We start from the raw sequence: 23,034 nt of genomic DNA, 5'->3' as shown, positions 1-23,034 counted from the left end.
TGGCGGCTGCAGCGGCTTCTGCCCCTGGCAGCTGCCCCTCCTCCCCAGCCAGGCCTTCGGGCCATCGAGGACGGCAGTCCTCCTGCACCCGGAATCCCTGCCTGGCACCAGCGGGCCCGTGTCGGGACCTGCACCGTAAACGGGGTGGGCGTGGGAGCATCAGGCGGGGCCCGGCGCCCGCAGCGGGCTTTCCAGGGGCTCTCCTCGGTGGTACCAGCTTCTGGGTGAGAGACCGGGGCGCTGCTAGACGCTCTGGGTGACGGAAGAGAAGCTAAAAAGCCCTACTTGTTGGCTCAGAGGAAAGCATTCAAAATGGGCCCCCACTTTCAGCCGAACACAGCTCTGGACGGCGCTCGGCCCCCCGAGGGACCCCAGAGCACGCGTCGTGGAGCCAGGTGGGCGGCTCTGGCCCTGCAGCCCCAGGACGTCTGGGGTGGGGGCCGGGCTAGAAAGGCAATGCCGTGGGGCCTCAGGCTGTTCCTCAAGAGCCCAGCTTGCTTCCCGCCGGCAGGACGAGCAGGTCTTTATCGCAGGGTGCCAGCACCCGGCCGGTCACCCAGCCAGCCGGGAGCTCCTGGGTCTCCGAACACGCTGGGAACCCGTTCCACGGGAGGCCGCGGGCTCCCAGCTGTCCCCAGGAGCCAGAGACGAGACGAGAGGCCGGAGCCGCGTCATGCTTAGTGTTTTATTTCATAAAACAAGCCCTGCCTCGGCCCTCAGAACCGCGGCCCTGGGTCCCTCCCAACCGTCCGGCTTCTTTCCGCTTCCTGCAGCTTCCAGCCTCGCACCGACGTTCCCTTGACAAGTCCGTATACTTTTAACAATGAACCTTCAGTACGTTTTAATAATGAATAAACATTAAATATTAATTTTACTGTTACACAAAGGGGACTAGAAAAGGCAGTCTCACTCGGTGCAGAGGACGGCCACGCCGCGCTCGTAGAAGCTGCGTGGGTCCTCCTTGGTGGCAATTTCGAAGTCGACTGTGAAGATGAGGTCGGCGCGGGTGAAGTTCAGGTAGACGGGCAGGGTCACCTGCGAGGAAGGCGGGGGTGCTGGCTGTGCGAGGGGAGGGGCTCCACCCGAGAAGGAAGCGATGCTGAGTCCCCCTGGGGAGGGGGGTCTCCACCCGAGAAGGAAGAGTGTCTCCACCAGAGAAGGAAGCGATGCTGAGTCCCCCTGGGGGCAGGGGGGCACGGCGGGGACACAGCCCTAGGGCACAGTGGGCATGCCCAGAGGAGGGAAGGGGGCACTCACCACGTTAGCCTTCTTCTCTGCGTTTGTCTGCTTGACCCAGCGCAGCTGCGTCAGGGGCAGGATGGTGGAGATGGCGTTGGAGAGCGACAGCTTGTTGTTGCCGCACGTGGCCCCTTGGAGCTTCAGGCCTATGGGGGTGGGGAGGGGCTGTCAGGACCCCGGGGGCCCCCGCTGTGCGGGCATGGCCTGGGGGCACCTCTAGCAGGCAGCCCGTGAGGGGCGGTGGCTGAGCCACAGGTTGGGGACAGGGCGCCCCCGCTCACCGGTGACCCCGAAGCTGCAGGCGTCCAGCGTGGCGCTCTGGGAGGTGGTGACGTTCACCTCCAGGCAGAGCTCCTCCAGGGACCAGCTGTTGGCCTGGGCCACGTACTGCCGGGTGGCGGTGATGTAGGCCTCGGGCACGAACAGGCCACCCAGGCACACGTGGATGTTCTGTGGGGAGAGCGGGGCGTGAAGGCCAACCCCCCACCCGAGGGCCCCCGCCCAGGCCCGCCTCGGCCTTGGGGAGCCGCCCTCACCTTCAGCTCCTTGGCGCCCCCGGAGGCGGCCGCCTGTGAGATGTTCTGCAGCTGCTTGACCCGCTCGCTGAAGTCGGAGACCCACTGGATGACGGTCATGCCGGCGGGCACCGTGTAGTGCGACCAGCTCCGAGGCAGGATCCCTGCAGGGAGGGCCCGGCCGGCGTCAGCGCCCACAGTCCCCCGCCGAGCGCGGCGGGGGGCCCCCGTGCATGTGACCCCCGAGGGAGTGAGTGTGGGAGCACCACCGCCCCGAGGAACCGCAGCTGCAGACACCCCCTCCCCGGCGGTGCGGCCAGGTCAGGCTCCCGAGCCGACGGAGACGCCTGAGGTCCTGCCCGGCCCGCCCTCGCTCCTCGAACTCGGGACTGCGGGAGGCGAGGCGAGGCCTTGGCAGAGACTCAGTGAGGCAGCAGGGCCAGGTCCTCGAGTGTGGGCCCGGGGGAGGGGAGGTCTGGGGCGATGCCGGGCTGCCCCGCGGAGCTCCCGGGCGCCCCCCGCGGCCCACCTTTCACCAGCTCGTTGATGAGTGTGCGGAGGTAGTTGGTCTGCTTCTTCCTGCCTTCGCACACCTGCACGACGTCGGCAAGGTCCTGGCGCACGTCCTGCAGCAACTTGGCGCCCATCTTCACTTCTCTCTCAAAGAATCGGAACAGAGGATCCTACGGTCGTTGGAAGAGAACAGAAGGCTGGAGTGGAGCGGGGAGGGGGGTCAGGGAAGAGGGAGGGAACCGGAAGTAACTCGGCCTTGGGGAGCCCGGGTTCACAGCATCGCCGGAACTCGACCTTGAACCAGACCTGGCGTGAAGCTGTGGGCACCTGACCACAGCAGCTCCAGACCACCCCGTGAAGAGGGGGAGGCACCCCTGCGTCCCGGAGGGTCACTGACCACCTCCACTCTCGGGCGTTCCAAGCCGAGCCCTCCGGCCAGGCCCAGGCGCATAGCTGCCCCGAGACAGCGCTGACCTCAACCGGCCCGGCCCCCCTGCGAGGACTGCCCCGAGCCCCAACACGAGGCGGGGCGCGGCACCTTGATGTTCTCCACGGTGCGCTTCAGGTGGCTGAGCGTCTGCGGGATGAGCTGCAGCCAGTTGGAGGCGGTGGTGTGCAGCGTCCGCATCCAGGCGGGGCGCCCGTCGGACGAGGAGTCGGGCCGCGCCTTCTTCTCCGTCTCCGCGTAGGCCAGGTCGTCCTCGTCCTCCAGCATCTGCATCTTCAGCATCTTGCTGATCATGTCCACACCTGGGCGGGGGCGGGGGCGCAGAGGACAGGCTGAGCCGGAGGCCTCCCTGCGTCTACGGGGGGACACTGCGCCTGTGAGGTGTCCCGCGGGCCCCTGTTCCTACGGCACCAAGGATGGGCGGGTGGGGAGAAGGCCCAGCACCACAGGTGGGGTCACGACTGCCAGGGCCGCAGCAGAGGCTGCGCGCGGACACCAGAGGCAGCTCCAAGACCCAGGTGTCCACTGTCATCGGGGAGCAGGCAGCCTCCTGAGCGCCCCGGGCTCGGCCGGCGCCCAGGGTCCCGGCCCCAGAGAGCGCGCCCTCCGAGCCCAGCGCTGAGCTGTCCCCTGGGGCTCAAACCTCACGGCCTCCAGGTGGGACACATGACCTTGGGCACCGTTAGCCCGGGGCCTCCTGCACAGGCCTGGGGGTGAGCGTCTCTGCAGAGCCCCGGCTTGCCTGGGCTCAGACACCCTCACTGTGGTGCCGAGGGGACCCCGCGGCTGCTCCCGGCAGGCAGTGCTGCAGTCAGCACCCTGCGTGCTCTCAGCGCACACTTCCGTACTGAGGGCGCCCACCCAGCCCCCGTCTCAGAGCCTCCTCTGTGTCCCGACTAAACCACGACTCAACCGCAGACAACCCCACCTCCCTCGTGGTCACCGTGGGGCCCACCACCTCGACCCCACAGCGAGAGGCTCGCGTCACGGTGGTCCTCAGGCCGGAGGTGGGCCCCACAGTGATGGGTCCTCGTTATAGAGATGAATCGAGCTGCTACCCAGCTGCGTGGCTTTGGGCACGTCGGTCTTCGCCCACAAAGAGAAGCCTGGGTCAGAGCGGTTCTCACACCCGAGTGTCCCAGCACCCACAGTTCTGATGCCGGGGTGGGGGGCCCGAGGACCTGCGTCTCTAAAGCTGCAGTCAGTCTGAGGCTGTTGGTCCAGGGACCACACTTATAAGAACCACTGCGTTAGATGATCTCTTGACTAGTCTTGAAGTTCTAATAAAAGTATATTCCAGAAACAGACTAATAGTTCTAAGATGTCACTTAATGCTAAGAACTTAAAAAAAAAAAAATTTGAACAGGAGGAAAGATGACATCACTTCTGAGGCCAAGACAGAAACCTAAATACAATCTCCAGACCCTACATACTCGCTACCGGGCCTGTGTCCCAGAACAGAGGCTGCAGAACAGGCCTGGCCTGGGCCGAGGGTTTCCCTGCCTCCCGGGGGGTGGTTGGAGGAGGAGTGCCCGGCCGGCCAGCGGGCCGGGGTACCCACCCTGTGTGGTGAGGAGAACCTTCTCGGCGTTGTTGGGCAGGCCCAGCCAGGAGGGCGTCTGCGTGTCGGGGAGCAGCTCCACCCACTGCACGAACTCCTCTCGCCTGGAAGAGCAGCACGTCGGTTAACACGTTCCTGTGGGGGAAGTGCCCGGAGCCCCGGCCCCCGGCCCGTGTGGTGGGGCGGACGCGCACCTGATGCCGTCCGGCATCTGGATGTCTTTGTGCCCGTCCACCTTGCAGGCCAGCTTGAACTCGCTGTCGAAACTCCGGGTGGTGAACAGGCGCTCCAGGAAGGTGTTGAGCAGACGCTGGTCGAACTCATTGTCCACCCGGCCGCCATAGATGGACTGGGCCATCAGGGTCTTGAGCGCGGACCAGGGAATCTTGTCTGGCGAGATGTTCTGTCTCCCCTGCAGGAGGAGAGGCAGGTCACGGCTGGGATGGAGGCGCCCTCCTCACAGGTCCCCCTCCCACGGCACGGCCCGCGCTTGCCTTGGCTGTGTCGTCCAGCCACGTGTCCACCGTGTCGCAGGCCGACCGCAGGTCAGACTCCCCAAACTCGTACTTCTTCGACCAGCCCAGGGGCGCGTATCGTAAGCGCTCCTGGATGATGGCGTGGAACCAGGCCAGCAGGAAGTACAGGCGGGCGCGCTCGTTGGGAGACTAGGCGGGGAGTTAGCAAGCACAGGGTCACCGGGACGCAGGCCTGCTCTAACTAAGAAGACAGTCCAGGGCTTGCTGCAATCAAGGTCTCAAAAAGCGCTCTGCACGTACTCGCGCTGGGACCAGCCTGACCTCAGTCATCAATGCGAATGGTGTTGCTAAGAGAACACCCCTCAGTTTTCTTAATAAAGACGTGCTCCTGATTACACTGCTAAGCTAAGTTATACAGCCGACAGAGTACATAGAAGACAAGTTTCTAAAAATGGCAGAAAGGGTGGATTATGGCCCAAAATAGCACTTAAGAAACAGAATTGATATAAACTTTTTTTTAAGGCCACGTTGTGCAGCATGTGGGATTTTAGCTCTCTGACCAGGGACTGGGCCCAGGTCCCCTGCAGAAGAAGTGCAGACTCTTGGCCACTGGGCCTCCAGGGAAGTCCTGTGATGCAAAATTCCTGCCACGACCCCCTCCTCCCACCCACAAGCCCTGGCCTCTGCTTGGCGCCCAGACAGCCGTGCAGCCCTGCACCCCAGCCCGACAGCAGGCTCTGCGGCGCTCACCTTGCATATCCGAGACACGGGGATGCTGCTGAAGGTCCTCAGCATGTTGGCCTTGACGCCCGGGGGCGGCTCGAACACGAAGATGCGGCCCGCTCGGAGCAGGTTCACGGGCACCTGCGGAGGACACGGGGCCCGCCCACCGTGAGCGCTCGGCTCCGCGTGCCCCGCTCACCCCCTGGGGCCAGGCCGGCGCCCTGAACCCCGCACCTTGGGGTTGATCTCCATGGTGAGGAAGAGCCGGAAGCAGGCGTGCGGCTGCAGCGAGTGCAGCTTCTTCTCCAGCTGCATCAGCCAGCCCGGGGCCAGGTGGACGTTCTTCAGCATCACCCACCTGCGGGCAGGGAGAAGGCCGCGGCCTCACTTCACGTCTCCGGCCGGAATCCTCGGGGACTCGGGTCTCAAAGCAAAACCAGACCAGCCTACCTGCCCGACTTCACAGCTGTGTTTATCGCCTTGTCTGCTTGGTTAAAGCCTTCTGCGGAGCCTGGGAACACACAGCTGGAGGGTCAGCAGGCGGACTTGGGCTCTGGGCCCCACCGTGATGTCCGGGGAGGGAGGGCGGAGAGGGGAGGGGACGGACCGGCCGCCCTTACCGATGGCGATGGACGTGATCTGCGTGTTCTGCTCGGCGGCAAGATCCTCCACGTGCCCGCTGGCGTCGTACCCGGGCACAGAGCACATGAGGACGGGCGTGTTCGGCTTGACCTGCGGGCCGGGAAGTCGGGCTTCGGTGAGGGGGGGAGGCCCACCAACAGCGCACCTGTTGGCGGGGAGGGCCCTGTGGGGGCTTGTGCAGACGGGCAGCTCAGAGCCCACGGGGCTGGCGCGCACCTCTGTGTCCACGATGTGGGTCAGGTCGAGCGGCTGCTCCATGATGGACATGAAGGACTCCCCGAGGTTGGTGGACACGAACATGTGTGCCATGGCCAGCAGGCGGTCGGGGCGGAAGGCCTGGATCAGGAGCAGGCGGTGGATGGCCTGCCCGATGGGAGCTGGAACGGGGCCGGGAGGAGGGTTGGCGACAGCACAGGCCTGAGATGCCCCCTGGCTGTCCCCGCCACGGGCCCCTGCCCCACAAACACCACCCCAGAGATCAGGACGCCCCCTCGTCCTCTCTGCCCGAGAATCGCCAGCACCCACCTCACCACGGCACCCTCTGGGCACAGCTGTGACAAGACCTCCGCCCGGGGCCTTCCATGGGTGACGGGCGGCTACTGACTCTGAATGACCACACGGTGCCCGTTCGAGAAGGACCCTGAAGAGCCCCAGAGACCCGGCAGCCACCGGCAACCTGTATCCATGCGGCCCCTGCTACCCCCTCCTGGGGCCCGGCTAGCCCGGAGCCGCACACTCAGAAACAGCCCCCCTCTCCTAACACCTAAGCCCGGGCAGAGACCTTCCGGCTAGTCCTCTGTTGGTCTTTCAGCAGGAGCTGCAATAGGAACAGGGAATTTTTTGCTTTCCCATGTCCACGCTGCCCCCGCAGGTTTTAGCACTGAGATGCGAATCTCAGGCATCAGTGACTTTCTGTCCCTGGCCTGTCCCTGCGTTCAGCCAGCAAAGCACATTCCACGCCCAGGTTCAGAGCAGCCACAACGGGGCAGGCCCTGAGGGCTTACTTGCGGGGTTCTCCTCACTCCAGAGGTACGGCACGGTCTGCTCGGGGGAACTGCTGTCCAGCCAGATGCCAAATTGCTGTGGGGACAACAGAGGACGCGTCGCCATGGGCTCTGCCCACCTCTGGGCAAAGCGGTTAGACTGACGGGTCAGACGTCTGACGGGAGAGAACGCAGCATGACGTTCCGGGCTTTACAGGGCAGGCGACTCCCTGGCGGAGGCCGGCTCCCCGCCAGGCACGCTCACAAGATCCTCACCTCGTCTGCCTGGACCTTGGCGATCAGATCCTTGAAGGCGGGCAGGCAGCTCAGCCTCACCACGGCCTCGGCCTGCTCCCCGGTCAGGCCCTGGATCTTGGGTGTCGAGCCTGCGCTCAGCACGATCTCCTTCCCCCTCAGGAAGTGCTGGAATTCGGCGTCGTAGGTGGGCTCCCTGGAGGGGGGGCAGCTGTCAGCTGGGGCGCCTCGGTGGGGAGTCCCGTCTGCTGTCACTGAGACAACAGCGTCCTCTGGGGGAACACGCGCTGGGGTGGCCAACTCACCCGACGGTGCCCTTGAGCTTGATCCTGGCCAGCAGCATGGCGAAGGTGATGTGGTCCTGGTGCAGCATGCCTCGGGCCACGCGGTTGAACGCCACCTGGAGACAAGGCGCGTAGCGCGCCATCAGAACGCTGCTGTCCCTGGAGAGCGCACCCCCGCCCCCCATCCCAGGCGCACCCCCACGCCGGGGCAGCCGGCCCTCGCTGTACCTGGAAGAGGTCCTTGGTGATGATGGACAGGCGCTGCGTGTGGTCGGTGACGCCCTTCAGGTTGGGGTTCTCGTACAGGACGTTGTGGTAGATGTCCAGGAAGAACTGCAGCGAGTACTGGTACAGGAAGTGGATCTGCAGGGGGCGGAGGGGGGCCGTGAGCGCCTGAGCGCGGGGGGGGGCGGGGAGCCCCCGGCCCGGTGCGGCCCGCCCACCTGCTTGAGGGACTCCATGGTGAAGTAGATGCTGCTGCAAGCGGTGGACAGCGGCAGGTACTGCTGGGACACGGTCTCCACCTCCTGCATCACGATGTCCGTCTCCTCCACCTTCCTCGTCACCTCAGCGGCCTCCCTCTTGAGGTTCTCCAGCGTCGTGATGATTGTGTCGTCGTCCAGGATGCGCCCCTTGACCTCGTTCAGAGCTTGCAGCAGAGACTTCTCCAGCTGACGCAGGCGCAGCTGAAACTCCCCTTTAAGGACCAGAAGGCGCAGAATTTACCCTGGTGCTGCCGTGAGGCTGCGACGCGGGCCCGGGGCACCTCGTCCTCGGGAAGCTCAGCCCCGACCCACACGGAGAGCCAGGGACCCGGAACCGTACCTTGGAGTTTCAGAAGGTCAGACCGTTTCTCATCCACGTCGGGTCTTTCTGCTTTGAGGACTTCGTTGAGACACTGGCTCTGCAGACTGCTACGGGTGACGGTGAAGTTGACGAAGGTCACCCGGGAGCAGAGATCAGGGGGAAACTCGACCTGCCAAGAGGGGCGACGGGCCGGTCAGCGTCGTCACATCCCTGGCCCTACCCATCGCTGCCCCGTCTCCATGGAGGTGGGCCCTGGGTCTTACGGTGGGGTCGCGAGTGGACAGGAAGATCACAAAGGACGGTGACAAGTCTATATCCTGGTCGCCGAGGGTGATCAGCACTCTGCCGCCCGTTCGCCGGACTTCGCGGTTCAGAACTGGGTTCAGAACGGGGTCGTAGCTCTCCACGTCCTACGTGTGTACACGCGAGGTGTCGCCAACAGTGAGTTTTACAGAGTGTGTTTCCATCCACATTCACCTGACTTCCTACTCCAGATAAATACACCTCCCCAGCAGCCACCCAGCCATTCAGACCCGCACTGCCTGACACGTGGCCGCTAGGTGCCCACGGCCACTTCAGCAGGTGAAGGGCTCTGTGCCTTGCTCTCAGCACAGGTTTCAGAGCCCCAGGGGATGGGGCCGTCCAGACTAAGTGGAGTTAGAGAGCAAACACTGCTTCTGCTGTGTTTTTACAGAGCTATCTCACAGCTTTATCGCTGCTTTTTCTTCTCTTTTTGGGCTGTGCTGCGCGGCCTGTGGGATCTTAGGTCCTCGACCAGGGACTGAACCCACAGCCCAGCAGTGAAAGCTCCGAGTCCTAACCACTGGACTGCCAGGGAACTCCTTTCTCACAAAGTTCAGAAGGTAGCATTGTACCTCGTGGCTCAAATCAACTGCGTTTGCAGATAACTAACAGCCCGAAGGCCTTCCCTCTGGCGGCGGAGAGGCACACACACCTGGACCAGGAGGGGGTTGCCGAACCTCAGCGCACTCTCCAGGTTCTTCCTGAAGGCATCGTCCAGGAAGCTGGTCCGCGTGATCTTCCGGTCCTTGTACTCATTCATGATGAACTCTGTGGCCTGCCCCGAGGGGTCGATGATCAGCGGGTACCTGGGGATGGGCAGAGGACGGGTCAGATGCCAGGGGAGCCCGAGGACGTGACGGGCAGAGCCCGGCAGGGTGGTGGGGAGGTCTCCTGGGCTCAGATGTGGGCTCCAGGTTTACGGGTGAGAGCACGTGACCGAAGGCTTGGTGCTAAAATCCTCCTTCTGAGGACCTCCTGTGGGGGGCAGTGACTCAAGCAGACTGCTCAGAACGGCTGCCGCCAAAGCGCAGTCTCTCCGCGGCAAGGACGCTGCTCTGTGAAGGCCAAGCATAGGCGCTTGGCTGGCTGGGAGGATTCGCTGGCCCGCGGGGCAGACTCCTGAGAGCAGGAACTGGCACCCCCGACCCTCAGGCCCACGAGCTGCAGGCGTGCGGGCCCTTCCACTCAGCACTCACGGGGACCCTGTAGACAGCTGTGATCACTACACCCATCTTATTTACGGAAGAGACGAGCCACAGAGGGGCGAATGTCCTCTGTCCAGGGTCACACAGCCAGTTCGGGTGTTTTAAAATACTGTAACGAGGGGGGGCTTAAAAAAATAAATAAATAAATAAATAAATAAATAAAATACTGTAACGCATGTGTGTGATTGCCCAGAACTCAGAGGCTAGCACAGGGCGCGTGGTGAGAACCCGCCGCCTCCGGCTTCTCCTGTGTGTGCACCCAGCCGGCCCTGCCATCCACTGCAGCCACCCTCGTGTGGGGCTCTGGAAGAAGGGCTCCCAGCTTCCTGCCGGGGCCGGGGGGAGACACACACTGTCTTCATGAACACTCACGCGTGCAGGCTTTGTGGGACGGGCACTGCAGTCTGCACTCTCGCGCAGGTGACCCACCAGGACACATAGCGTGGACATGCCCGCCAGCGCCCCCAGCGAGACCCTCTGAGACCTGAGGGTTGGTTCCTCTGGACCCCGGGGCAGCGGCACACAGCAAGAGGTACAGATAAGGTGAGACAAGAAGCTGGGGCTTAGTTTTGAAAACAGAAAGAAACCCCAGGGTGCCTGGGATTGGGAGCTGCCACGGAGGAGGGTCAGCAGGGGATCTCTGTGTAGGCTCAGTCCTGGGGCGCCTGTGGATGGCACCGTTGGCCCCTCCATGGCAGGCCTGTTCCTCCTCTGACTCCAGCCTCCTTAAGCCAAAACCAGGCAGCAGTTTCCCTTAACTCCGGCTAGACGTTTTCAGCTCTTACAATATTTTAACAGAGGGTCTGTTTTAATGTTCGCCCATCACAGAGCCACGCCCATCAACTTCACAGGGTTACGGGGGCCCCTCGTGCAGGGTCAGTGAGGATAGTCGCAACACAGGAACAAACCGAGCCGTGCACAGTCCGCTGTCAGAGGCAAGCGTGCTGGCCCACTGCCGACCTTCTGTTCACCTCTTCCCAAGGACGTGGGAGCCCGGCCCACAGACCTCTGCTGTCCCCCGCCGCGCACGCGCACGTTACCTGTTGAACCTCTTCAGCATGATGGCGTTTTCCGTGCACAGGTCGTCCGCGGGGAGCGAGCTGGCCTGCCAGCGGAGACGCTCGTCGGCGTTGGAGAGGTACTCGGTCCTCGCGATGTCTGTGCGGAACTGAGGGGGAGTGGATGGCGTGGCTTCCGGTGAGGCCGCGGAGAGCCCACCGACCCTCACGCGGCCCCGCCTTCTGAGCGTCTCTGCAGACAGTTACCTGGATGTTGGCTTGCTGGAGGTGGTGGGACCAGGTGGTAAACAAGTTCTGGCGCATCTGCTGGTCGAAGTAACCTGCGTAAGCGATAAAGGCGGCTGACAGGAGACAGTCCCCGGCGATGGTGGACATCTGGTTCTTGAAAGTTTCACTCGTCTTCTCCCACCGTTCCCGTTCAGCAGACAAGCTCTTCAGAAGAGCTGTGCTCCGGTTCACCTAAAAGGAATATCAAACAGGTTAGTTAGTGAAGTGAAAGTTGCTCAGTCGTGTCTGACTGTTTGCGACCCCATAAACTATAGGGTCCATGGAATTCTCCAGGCCAGAAAACTGGAGTGGGTAGCCTTTCCCTTCTCCAGGGGATCTTCCCAACCCAGGGATCGAACTCAGGTCTCCTGCACTGCAGGCGGGCTCTTTACCAGCTGAGCCACAGGGGAAGCCCAAATCAAACAGGACTTGTGCTGAAAAGTGCAAATTGGTTCCTGTCCCCTGCAGACAGGGTTCAGGCGGGCTGCAGAGAGAAGCAAGCTCAGTGTTCAGACCCCAAGGGGGTGGGACCCAGATCACATACGACTGGGGAGGAACACAGTCCTAGAGTCTGAGGGCCTAAGATGAGTGGAGAGAAGGAAGGGCCAGCCCTGGGACGTGTGTGTGAGCAGAAGTAAGGGCAGGAGCCTCCGGGGGAGGGCTGAGCTGGCGGGGCAAGACGCCCGTGGCAGACCGAGGAGCCAATTCTGGGGACCTGGGGGGAGTGTAGGTGTGAGTGATGGGAGCTGCAGAGGAGGGGACAAGGGGAGGGGCGGAGGCCCTGACAGGGAGGCCTTGGTGACATGGCAGACAGAGCCCGAGGCGTGAGGACAGGGAGGCCTTGGTGACACGGCGGACAGAGCCCGAGGCTGAGAACAAAAGGGTCTGGAGCCGGCCACGGTTGGGGGGTGGGGGAGTTCCCCGGCTTTAGACGGCTGGCAGCTATCTACCTAACACCAGTCAGTCAATGCGCAGGAAGGTGTCCCCAGGGCCCTACAGGACGTTAAAGAGCTTGTCCTCGAGAAGACCACGGCACGGGCAGCACTCGAGGACGCATCCCTTTCCCGCCAGGCGAGCCCCGTGCACAGCAGCGCTTCTGGGGCGGCAGGAAGCCGCGCTCCTGAGCACAACCTGACCTTGGCTTCCACGGCCGCCAGGTCCGCCTTGATGGCCTGGGCCTCGGAGATGAGCACGGCATACTCCTCCTTGTAGCGGGCGATGCTGGCCTCCAGGTCGCGGATCATCTGCTCCACCTCGTTGGCCTTCTGCTGGTTGTCCTTGGCGTCATCCTCCAGCTTCTGCAGCTCGTTGCGCAGCGGCTCCACGCGCTTCAACATGTCGGCGTAGTTAAGCTGCCGAGGCGGACGGGTGGTTTTTAGACGTGACCGGGTGAGGGGGCCCGCCCCTGGGGGCTCCTGGCCGGGCTGCTCACCTGGGCGATGGCCCACTTCACCATAGGCCCGCAGGCCAGGGAGGCCCGGTTGACGATTTCGTAGTTGTAGCTGGGGTTGGACATGTAGTTCTTCTTCATCTTCTCCCTTATGGCGTCACTGCAAAAGAGGTGCTGTTTCTAAGCACGTGGAGGGCAAAAGTGAAGGGGAGCTTTTCGCAAATCAAGAGCCAGTTCCCCTCTGCCACCTGGCTGACCACGGAGGACACTCCAGGCAATGGCGCTCACCTCCCACCCCTTCCCTGGTCCCCGGGGCCAGCTCTGCGCCCCCAGCCACTTGTGGGGATCGCAGGGGTCAAGGGATCAGAGAGCTGCCGTTAGGAGCGGGGAGAGGGAATCTGGCTGTCTGGGGTGGGAATGGCCTGGAGAGGCGTCTATGTGATCTGTGAGCCGACACTGCCTTCTGCGGGGGCCGCGTCCGAGACGCCCAGGCCCTGGTAGGCAGGAGAAGCCCTGGCCCCCGCCCGCCCGCCCACCTGATCTCCTCGGCAGAGAAGTTGACGATGGTGGGGATGAAGTTCTCCCTCATGATGATGGAGCGGATCTGCTTCCAGTCCGTGGTGCTCTCGCCCAGCAGCAGGCAGATGGACTCGAGCGCCAGCTTCACGGCGGCGGGCGGGTTGGCCATGGACCGCACCTCCACCAGATGCTGCTTCTTGATGGACTTCACGGCTGGAGCACAGTGGGGGCACGGTGAGGGGCCAGACCGCGCGACGCCCCGACTCCCACCAGGAGGGGGCGCCTGTGCGGGAGACCTGCGCCAACGTGGGGGTCCTGTCTAAAAGCCCCCTGGAATAGCTGCAGTGGCCAAAACAGCTACCAAGACCTTACGGTACTGAGCCCAGATCGCAACATTCTGGAAAACGGAGTTATCTGTAAAAATGTCTCAAAAATCCTGAGTCCTTTACCTCTATAAAGATGTAAATATTTTTAAAGAATTAAATTGCTCACTTATGTTATACCCATTAAATGAAGACATGTTCAGTCCATACTTCAGAAGTTGTCTTTACTGGCTGGCTGAAGATGTGGAATTAACAGCTCAAAAAAAAATGGCCAACACGTTCTACAAGCAGAAATATGCATTTTTTTCCAGCCTGAACTTTCATTAAAACACTTTTAAAAGTAATCATCTGGCAGGTGAGACCTAAATTAAATTCTAATTCAAATCCAACTCTGAATGAAAAGCCATGGTTTGGAAGGTCACTTCCACTCCTCTGTGGTGTAACGTGACGACCACAAGCAGTCAGGTGACCTGAAACAAGTCTGAGGCTGGTGGGCGGGAGGGCCAGGGTGGAGGCCTCTCCCGGTGCGGGGCAGACGAGGCCAGGGGCCCGGGTCGTGATCTCCTCCTGAGCATGTCTCAGCACATGGGGTGCAAGAGGGAGGTGGGGGGAGGCTGCCAGTAATTAGACTCGTCACTGCCGGCCACGACCAGGACACTAACAGTTACGGCAAAACTGCACACTTCATGACACTCCTAGACGAAATTCAAGCCAAGGATTTGCAAACAGTGTACTTAGGAAATCATTACCAGGTTAAGAAAATGTATTGATGAAAAACTTATCTTGTTAACTTTGTCTCATAAAAAAGGCCCAGGTGGTGCTAGTGGTAAAGAATCCGCCTGCAATGCAGGAGATGTAAGAGATGTGGGTTCGATCCCTGGGTCAGGAAGATCCCCTGGAGGAGGGCACGGCAACCCACCCCAGTATTCTGGCCTGGAGAATCCCATGGACAGAGGAGCCTGGCAGGCTACAGTTCACGGGATCGCAAAGAGTCGGACATGACTGAAGCACCTTGGCATGCAGGCACGGGGAAAGTGGACTAGCTCCACGGGGACTTCGCTGTCGAGATGAGGACAGTCTGAAGTAGCTAGAGGAGGTCTCTGAGACCTCTCCCTGACGCTCTCGCCCCGCGGCGGCACGCACCGTTCTGGGCCTCGATGACGGCCGGCTCCACCTTGTCCAGGTCCTCCTTCACGCTCATCTGCTTGTCCGCGATGACCTCCTGCTGCTTGTGCAGCTGCTCCTGGATGTCCTGGCTCATGACCTAGAGACAGAGGACGGCTCAGCCCTGGGGTGCGCGCTGCTCACTGGCTGAATGAGACCCAGACAGCACTGCTCACGCCGCCTGCGCACCCACACCACACACACACACGTGCACGCACACACGCACACACAAACCCGCGAGACGGAGGCGTGCGGCCCACACAGGCCACAGTCCCCGGGACAAGAAGCAGCACCTTTTTCTTCTCGGCCTCCTGCTGGTCCTTCACCATCTTCTTCAGCTTGTCGTTGGCCGCTGCGTTCTTCACCTCCAGCTCCTGGCTCTTTATCCTGAGGTCCCGACGCAGCTCTTCCACCTGAGGAGCAAAAGCCATGTCAGGGCAACAGAAACATGCAAGGCTCGCCCACACGCACGGGCCCGCTCCCCCCCGGCGAGGGCCGCTCGCGCTGCTGGACCTGGTCGACCGTCTCCTTGATCTTCCTGAGCCCCACGTTCAGGTGCATCTGCTGCTCCTCCAGCTCACTGCGCTTCTCATGGAACAGGTTGGCGTAGTGGTTGATGAAGTCCAGGTAGTGGCGGGGCGTGATGGCCATGGTGCGGCCACCTCGCTTGGCCAGCCGGGCGTTAGCCTTTTGGAAAATGAAGACCCTGTTATTTCTGCGCGGTTTAGCCTCAACACACTGTGACCGAACCTCAGAACGTGACTCTTTTGCTGGTGTGACGTGGTGGCATGGCCCCAGACCTCAGCAGTCCCGGCACTCAAGACCGGCTCCGGCTGCCTCCCGTGAGATGCCGAGAAGCCCTCCCACCTCTGAGCTTTCTCCTCCTGCTTCTCTGAGAGGAGGAGGGTGGTGCTGGCGGCCGCAGGGGTGCACTTCCCAGGAAAAGACCCCCCCTCCCCGACGCTGGTCGTCTCTACGTGGGTGTCAGCATACCTCCTCTACCTTCTGCTGATTTTCAGCAGAACCAAAATAAGAAACGGCATCGAGAGGGGTGAGGCAGATCAGCTGCCCCGGTCCCCGCCGGCGGAGGGAGGCGTGGAGAGGGCAGGGGGCAGTGGGGGTGGCCTGCGGGAGCGGGAGGGCAGGGCCCACAGGACGCCCGCAGGTCAGAGTGCTCTTCACAGAGCCCTCCGATGGGGGCAGGCTGGACTCCTTGATACAGAGTGCCCACTGAGGGACAGCTGGCCGCGGACAAGAGGTCACGCCCCGTGGGGAGGCCTCCGCACGTGGGGCTCCTGCTCGCTCACAGCCACGAGGCTCTCGCGCCACAGCTGCAGAGCAGGGAGGACGAGCAGGGACCCTGAGGGCCACGAGGCCTGAACCACCACCCAGCTGGCCCTTCACAGAGAGAGCATGGCCCCTGCCCCAGGGGAGGACGTGGGCCTGGAGAGAGAGGCAGCAAGACAGGGCAGATGGAGTCAACGTGGGGAGGGGGCCAGACAGCCCTGAACGTGCATCTGGGCCCCGAGCAGGTGAGACGTTGCTGACAGAGGCAGGAAACAGGCGGTAACGAGGCTCGTCTTTCCTGGGCGACGGTACAGTGTCAAAGCCAGAGCGCCTTGGGGGCTGCTTCTACGTCAGCTCAGTGCCACGTCAGCACGGTGGTCAGTTTCGCGTCTCCCGTGACCTCAAGACAGAACCCACCTGGTGCAGAGTTTGATGAACAAACACACAGCTGTTCACGATGGCCTCGCGGTGTGAGGGCGGCTGCGGCAGCTTGTCGTAGACGACCGGCATGTAATCGGGCACGACGTAGTTGGGCTTCTCCAGGTCCATCTTACTGGTGAACTCTTTGCCAACCTGGTAGAGAGCTTCTGTGGACCAGTCCCCAAACCAGTTCAGCACACACCTGCAAAGACGCCCAGGTCTCGGAGCAGCTCCCGAGGGGGCCTGCCCCTGGAAAGGAGCCGGGCGCGGGGGTGTACCTGTTGAACAGCGCGGGGGAGGTGGCCGCGCGGTCCTTGAGGCCCTCGGAGGACGGGTTCATGGTGAAGACGACGTGCAGGTTGCGGATGACCTGGCTGGTGAACCACTTGTAGAGCTCCTCGTGCGAGTCCAGCATCAGGCCCTCCTTCTGGGCCCCCTCCTTGCACTGGGTCATCAGGGTCGCGTACTCATCTCCCTCAAAGAGGCCGGGCACCTGGGAAACACAGTGGTACCATGGCCAGCGGGGCCTCGGAGCCCAGTGCCACGGAACGCGACCCGCTGCAGCGCGTCAGGGAGTGATTACCTCGCCGTTGGCCAGCAGGGTGTTCATCCGCTCCAGGAACCCGGAGTCCAGCACGTTGGACTCGTCCATGATGAACGCGATCTTCTCGTTTTTACAGCCGGAACGCCGCAGCACCGTGCGGAGGTCTTCGTCGAAGTCCTCGCCCGTGTACTTCCTGTGGACCTGCGGGAGCGGGGCGGGTCAGCCCCGTTCCCGCTCAAGGAGCTGCGGGCATGGGCAGGGAGCCACCGTGGGGATCAAGGGGCTCCGGCCAGACCCACCTTAATCTGGTACACGCTCAGCCCGTTCATCCAGGCCACGAAGCGTGACAGGGTGGTTTTGCCCGCTCCACTGACACCAATCAGAAGCAAGTGGCCCTGAGGCTGACGGAATATTCTGGAACATCATCAGAAGGGATGCAGGTTGAGGCTTTTATGCTCCACTCCCCCTTGGACACTCAAATGCTAACCTTTTTCAGGATCCAGTCTACAATATCTGGAATGCATTTCAACTTGTATTTGTACATTAAACATCTGTGGAGCAACTGTTATTTGCCACTGAGGCAGCAAAGGTCAAAAAAGACATGGCCCTGTCCCCAGACACTCTGGTAACTCGAGCAGGAGGGTGAGCGGCTGTAACCAAGGCAGGCAGGAGGCGCCTGGAGAGGCAGAATGAGGCTCTGCTTAGTGGGGATGCTGGGGACAGTAGAGCTGGACTCAGAGGCGAAGCGGGAATCATTGGCGGAGGCGCAGGGGCCTGTCAGGAGGCCAGCATGAGGCTTGGCATGAGCCCTCCCCCCACCATTAAATTAAGAGCAGCGTGGGTGAGTAGTGAGGCTGCAAAAATCAAAAGCCCACCGGTCAATCCTGAGCACGTGGTCCAAGACCTCGTTGAACAGGACCAGAGGCACGTCCAGCTCTTCCTCGTAGAAGACTTTCAGCCGGGCTTTGACATAATCTCTTAACTCCTCTTGGTCTACTGGGATGTAGTCCTGTAGCAAGGAAGGGAAGATTCACTTAACTAGGAAGAAATCACCTTAGTTCTTACAGCAAAGTGGATCACACCTCTACATACTGAGAAACTGTCATAAAGAAGGAGACAAAAGCAGGTATTTACAACATGGCAACAAAAATGGAAGTAAACTGGGATGAGATCTAAAGATTACATGGAAAATCTTTGTAGAGAAAATGGAATTTCACTGAAAGACATCACAGAACGTGTCAGTAAATGAAGAGACACACCACGGTCACGGAGAGAGAAACACAGGACTGCAACCATGCCAGTCCCCCAAGCAGCACGCGGATTCAGTGTGATCCCCGTCAGACTCGGTGGTGGAAGTCGCACTGGCGCGGCCTGACAAGCCAGCTCCAGATTTCATTTGGAAAAGGAAAGGCCCAGAATGGAAGGACCCCCGCCAAGAGAAGAACCATGTGTGAGACACTGTGATCCCAGCAGGCAGACTCACAGCCATGATCACGACCACGTGGCGTTAGCCCAGACAGCAACGAACGAACCAGCCAACAGGACAGAGCTCTGTAAAAGGCCCCTGCAAAAACCCAAGTGACAGAGCAATCCTGCAGAGCCCCAGTGCCAGGCCCTGGACACGCACTCGGGGAACCCCATACGCTAACTCAATTCAGATTGACTGAGGATTTAAATGACAGTGCGTTAAGAATGCGCATTCTTCCAACGACTCTATAAACAAAGTGAAAAGACAAGCCACTGGTAGAAGCTGTTGCCTGTCAGTGAAACAGGATTAGTATCTAGAGCCTAGGAACAAATAGGAAATTCCAGCAACACTGCACAAACCTCCCCTGTTCTTCCTGCTTCTGTGCCCTGCTTCCTGCAGCCCCTCGGTCTGCCACGCCCTTCCCGACACCCAGATGAAGGCCTGTGAACACTCACCTGAGCCCCCACGCCGGGGTCAGCCCTCCCAAGATGGAGCTGCTTTCACCCTGTGAGTCTGAGCTCCTAAAGGAAGACTGTTCTCAGGCCCAAGTCAGCACTGCCCACTGAAGAAATGCATGCCAAGGCTACAACCTTTTAAGACACCCTGCTCCCTTTCTGAGAAAAGGACAACCCCCGGCTATTCTCAAGACGTCAACTCTGCCTAGGATATCAGTACACGGAACACTTTCACACAATTTACCCACAATGCCTTGTTTTTGCTGTCAGGAAAGTAAAAGCAGGTGAGGCAAAGACTCCCTTCAATGCAAACACGCTGAACCACACCTTCTGGTGGTCAGCATCTGCTGCTCTCAGAGCAGCCTGCTCCTGGGATCGTCTGCCCTAAATTATCCATGGCTACAATTCTGCAACCCATCACGCCTCTGCCATGTGAGAGTTGGACCATAAAAAAGGTTGAGCAGCAAAGAATTTATGCTTTTGAACTGGGGTGTTGGAGGAGACTCTTAAGAATCCCTTGGACTGCAAGGAGAGCAAACCAGTCATTTATAAAGGAAATCAACCCTGAATATTAATTGGAAGAACTGATGCTGAAGCTCCAATACTTTGGCCACCTGATGCAAAGACCTGACTCATTGGAAAAGACCCTGATGCTGGGGAAGACTGAGGGCAGAAGGGGTTGACAGAGGACGAGATGCTTGGATGGCATCACCAACTCAATGGACATGAGTTTGAGCAAGCTCCAGGAGATGGTGAAGGACAGGGAAGCCTGGTGTGCTGCAGTCCACGGGGTCGCAAAGAGTCAGACACGACTGACCAACTAAACATCGCGCCTGTAACCATACCTTCCTTTAAGGTAAGTGCACATCAAAGATGCTTCTGATTGGATGACGATCCTAACTAAAAGGGCAGGGGAAAAGGAGGCCTGCAGACGCGCTGCAGACGCGTCACCTTGGACAGCCAGTTGCTGTATAGGATGGGCCGGCTCATGGCCTTCTCCTTGTCGATGTTGGGAAAGTGCTTCAGAGCAACCATGTCAATGTTCTCGTCGGTCCAGCGCCTCTCCTCGTCCTCCACGAGTCTGCAGAGGAAAAGACAGGCCGTGGTGAGAAAACACCAGGTTTTGAGGGTGCTGTGGGCTACCCCAAGACCTGGTCTTAGTCTTCTACTAGAAGCCTTCACTTTCTGCAATCGGAAGAACCAAAGAATCTGAACTCAAGAGGGCTTAAGTGATCCAGAATGTAGATGTTACTGTGCAGTGCTCAAACACATGAAATTAAAAATAAAAGAAAAATAAAGGAAAACTAAGAATCTGTCATAAAACAAAGGTTGTACAGAGCTATAAACAAAGAGTGTAAGAAAAAAGTTCTTGATATAAGTGGTTAACAGGTAAAAGAGAAAAACCAAAGCCCCAGAGACACATCTGCAAATCCTCTGTTGAGAGTAAAGACTAAGAACGAGGGAGGGCTCATGGCTACAGGACGGCACCCCAGGCCGTAGTGAGAAGGCGCTGAAATCACCTGTGACCTCTGCACTCTGACCTTGCATGGGGCCCACCCAACAGGGAAAGAGGTGAATTAAAACGCCTTGCCCAAGGTCCAGAGGTAACCAGCAGGGCAGTCACAGTGCTGACATCCCAGACAGGGAGTGGCCGTGATCGATTCCCAGACGCGAGGCTCCCCTCCACCACGGGGGCAGGCCAGCCTCGTGCAGACCCTAGCTCAGGCGGTCAACATAGCGGAGCATGGAGCTACCCAGACCCTCGGCTTCACCTGTCCTGGAAGAGCCGGAGCGCCTCATGTGCCCAGATGCGGATGAGGCCTTCCACAGGCAGCGTCTCCAGGGGCCGCAGGGCCTCGAAGATCCCACGCACCCAGCGGGTCATCTCCCGGGGTGAGTAGATGTAGTGCGGCTGTGTGTCCTGCGTGAACCGCTCCTGCGGGGAGACCAAGCCCCGCGTCAAGGTCCAGCGAGAAAAGCGGCAACGGCAAACGCTGCGCAACACGCTTATGTTAAACTGAAGAATCCAGACCCCATGATATTTAAGAAGAAAATGACAAATAACACTGGGGCTGTGATTTAGTACAGTTAGATCCAAGGTGCTCACTTTATGTTGAAATTAATTATGTCTTAAAACTTACATTAAGAAAACTAAAAGTAAATAAAACTACAGAAAAACTCTTAAAAAATGGACTTCCTAAGCTGAAGGAAAGCTTTTCTAAACATTAACTCAAAAAGAGAAACAAAGAAAAAAGTTTATGCTTCATGACATTTAAAACACGTAGTTTTACCTACAATCATACAAAGTCATACAAAGGCTGCAGTCATACAAAGTCTAAAGCATTTGCAATAACATGACAAGGGAGTCCTCACACAGGACTGCAAGCTAAACCATGTCTCAGTGCAATATCGGCAGCTCTCCTGCAGGAGCCCTTGTTAGAAACTAACAGAGGAATGCCAATCAAAACCATGAGAAGGGAGAAGGAAATTGCAACCGATTCCAGTATTCTTGCCTGGAGAATCCCATGGACAGAGGAGCCTGGCAGGCTACAGTCCATGGGGTCGCAAGAGTCAGACATGACTTAGCGACTAAACCACCGGAGGAAGACTACCCTCAATTTGGCAGCAAGTGATAACTGTCCTTAAGATTTCTTTTTTTTCCCCTGATAGAAAAAGAAAACACTAGGAAAATGAAAATAATAAATTTTCTATTCAAATGTAAACAAACAAACAAAACCACGAGAAGCACCTCTGCTCATCCAATGAGCAAAGACGGTTTGCATCAGCCTTTTTCCAAGGCTGACTGGACGAGGCACCATGCTGGGAGTGTAACTGGTCCAGCCTGAGTGTGGTGGCCACACCTGGTCACCACAAACACCATGGAAGAGAGTGCAGACCCACGTGCCCGGGCTGGGTCTGCTGAGACAGAAGTGTGCACAATTGCTTAGAAAGCGCACCGTCCAGTCTCAGCTTCACCAAGGAATGAAGACGCGCGTACAGGCCAGACCAGGACAGCAGAACAAAGGAGAAGAAGCGCCTGGTTGCGGTACCGGCTGAAGGAGTGACCTGATGAGGGCTCCACAGGAAGCCTCCAAGCTGAGTAGGCGCACCAGACGGAGCTCAGACTCTAACAGAGCCCTCGGCCCTGGGAGGGGGCAGAGAGGCCGCGCACCTGGGACATGGTGTAGAACTCCACCATCGCCGCGGTGAGCGGCTCCGCGTACGTGCGCAGCGACGGGATGAGCCGCAGCATGGCCCGGTTGAAGGTGCCGTAGATCTGCGTCAGCGAGGCGGGGCCCGGGTAATCCACGTAGACCACGGGCACGTGGCGCAGGAACCTGCGGGGAGAACCCGGCTCAGCGCGGGAGCAGCGTGCTCGCGCCTGAAGACCGCCTCCCTGCCCCGCCCCGCCCCGCCCCGTCGGGGGCTCCCTGCCCCGCCCCCACGCTCCACGTCCCAGCTCAGGGCGGTCTCGCACCGAGCAGCAGCTGCAGAAACCGAGTATGAAGCCAGCGGAGGTGGGAAAACGACTCGGGCTCATTTCAACCTCACCCGCCCTGCAGGCAGGTCTGGGTAGCTCTCTACTGCTTTCATCCTGAGTGTGTTTCCGAGGTTTCCAGCACAATGGAGGGAAACCCAGAGGAACCCCACTGACGTGCAGTATTTTGTTACCCTTTTTAATCATCAAAACCGTGTTTCTGTTATGCTATGTTTAAAGCAATCCTGGAATTGGTGTGTGTGAACCCAGGGAAGTCTACCAGCAGCGTCACCTGTGAGAAAGGGGCTTTCTCCCAGGGTCGGTGGGCGGGTTACAAGCCCCCACAAACTGGATCCTCTCCAGCTTCACCCAGGTTTGATCGGAGGTTCGGTAAAAGCCTCCGTGCTCCACCATCTGAGGAAGAGGGGGTGACGCGTCAGGAGCAGAGGTGAGCAGTAGCGTGGGCGGGGAGTCGGGGCCTCGCGGACGGGAGCAGACCTGTCTGATGAAGGATATGACCCTCTGCGTCCCGTATTTATCCATGTCCGGCAGGTTGATCTCGTCACAGAACAGCACCAGCCACTTCCCGAGCTGCACGGGGGCCAGGACAACCCCGCTCGGGGTGCGTCTGTACTCGCAGTAGTGGTCAAAGGTCTTCAGCAGGAGCTCCGGGGTGGTCGCGCTTGAGAAGTTAAGACCCACGACCTGCAGGAGGACAGAGGCCAGGGGAGCGGTGGAAGGCCGAT

At 59.9% G+C, this 23,034-nt stretch overlaps 1 protein-coding gene across 1 annotated transcript in view; it reads right to left on the bottom strand.

The window, feature by feature from the left end:
- Window positions 1-666: 666 nt before the first annotated feature.
- Window positions 667-23,034, bottom strand: part of DYNC1H1 (dynein cytoplasmic 1 heavy chain 1) — a 62,292-nt gene continuing 39,924 nt past the window's right edge. Inside the window, exons 39-78 of the mRNA XM_043921229.1 lie at window positions 22,787-22,993; window positions 22,581-22,702; window positions 21,983-22,148; window positions 20,583-20,746; window positions 19,762-19,891; window positions 17,763-17,896; window positions 17,187-17,301; window positions 16,927-17,088; window positions 16,622-16,836; window positions 16,341-16,545; window positions 15,150-15,323; window positions 14,930-15,049; window positions 14,616-14,736; window positions 13,167-13,362; window positions 12,673-12,790; window positions 12,377-12,592; window positions 11,220-11,432; window positions 10,995-11,122; window positions 9,402-9,555; window positions 8,710-8,856; window positions 8,465-8,615; window positions 8,083-8,336; window positions 7,868-8,002; window positions 7,661-7,755; window positions 7,377-7,551; window positions 7,122-7,197; window positions 6,334-6,494; window positions 6,096-6,207; window positions 5,926-5,986; window positions 5,710-5,833; window positions 5,503-5,616; window positions 4,771-4,941; window positions 4,471-4,688; window positions 4,277-4,380; window positions 2,806-3,017; window positions 2,284-2,437; window positions 1,776-1,918; window positions 1,521-1,689; window positions 1,258-1,385; window positions 667-1,035 (exon numbers count right to left, since the gene is read on the bottom strand). Coding sequence (XP_043777164.1) covers window positions 907-1,035; window positions 1,258-1,385; window positions 1,521-1,689; window positions 1,776-1,918; window positions 2,284-2,437; window positions 2,806-3,017; window positions 4,277-4,380; window positions 4,471-4,688; window positions 4,771-4,941; window positions 5,503-5,616; window positions 5,710-5,833; window positions 5,926-5,986; window positions 6,096-6,207; window positions 6,334-6,494; window positions 7,122-7,197; window positions 7,377-7,551; window positions 7,661-7,755; window positions 7,868-8,002; window positions 8,083-8,336; window positions 8,465-8,615; window positions 8,710-8,856; window positions 9,402-9,555; window positions 10,995-11,122; window positions 11,220-11,432; window positions 12,377-12,592; window positions 12,673-12,790; window positions 13,167-13,362; window positions 14,616-14,736; window positions 14,930-15,049; window positions 15,150-15,323; window positions 16,341-16,545; window positions 16,622-16,836; window positions 16,927-17,088; window positions 17,187-17,301; window positions 17,763-17,896; window positions 19,762-19,891; window positions 20,583-20,746; window positions 21,983-22,148; window positions 22,581-22,702; window positions 22,787-22,993 — 6,093 coding nt within the window. The 3' untranslated portion in view covers window positions 667-906. The remainder of the gene's footprint in view (window positions 1,036-1,257; window positions 1,386-1,520; window positions 1,690-1,775; window positions 1,919-2,283; window positions 2,438-2,805; window positions 3,018-4,276; window positions 4,381-4,470; window positions 4,689-4,770; window positions 4,942-5,502; window positions 5,617-5,709; window positions 5,834-5,925; window positions 5,987-6,095; window positions 6,208-6,333; window positions 6,495-7,121; window positions 7,198-7,376; window positions 7,552-7,660; window positions 7,756-7,867; window positions 8,003-8,082; window positions 8,337-8,464; window positions 8,616-8,709; window positions 8,857-9,401; window positions 9,556-10,994; window positions 11,123-11,219; window positions 11,433-12,376; window positions 12,593-12,672; window positions 12,791-13,166; window positions 13,363-14,615; window positions 14,737-14,929; window positions 15,050-15,149; window positions 15,324-16,340; window positions 16,546-16,621; window positions 16,837-16,926; window positions 17,089-17,186; window positions 17,302-17,762; window positions 17,897-19,761; window positions 19,892-20,582; window positions 20,747-21,982; window positions 22,149-22,580; window positions 22,703-22,786; window positions 22,994-23,034) is intronic.

This window comes from Cervus elaphus, chromosome 13 (genome assembly GCF_910594005.1).
Source record: "Cervus elaphus chromosome 13, mCerEla1.1, whole genome shotgun sequence".
Taxonomy (NCBI): Eukaryota; Metazoa; Chordata; class Mammalia; order Artiodactyla; family Cervidae; genus Cervus; species Cervus elaphus.
Note: the sequence above shows the minus strand (reverse complement) of the source record. Positions and strands in the feature narration are given on the sequence as shown.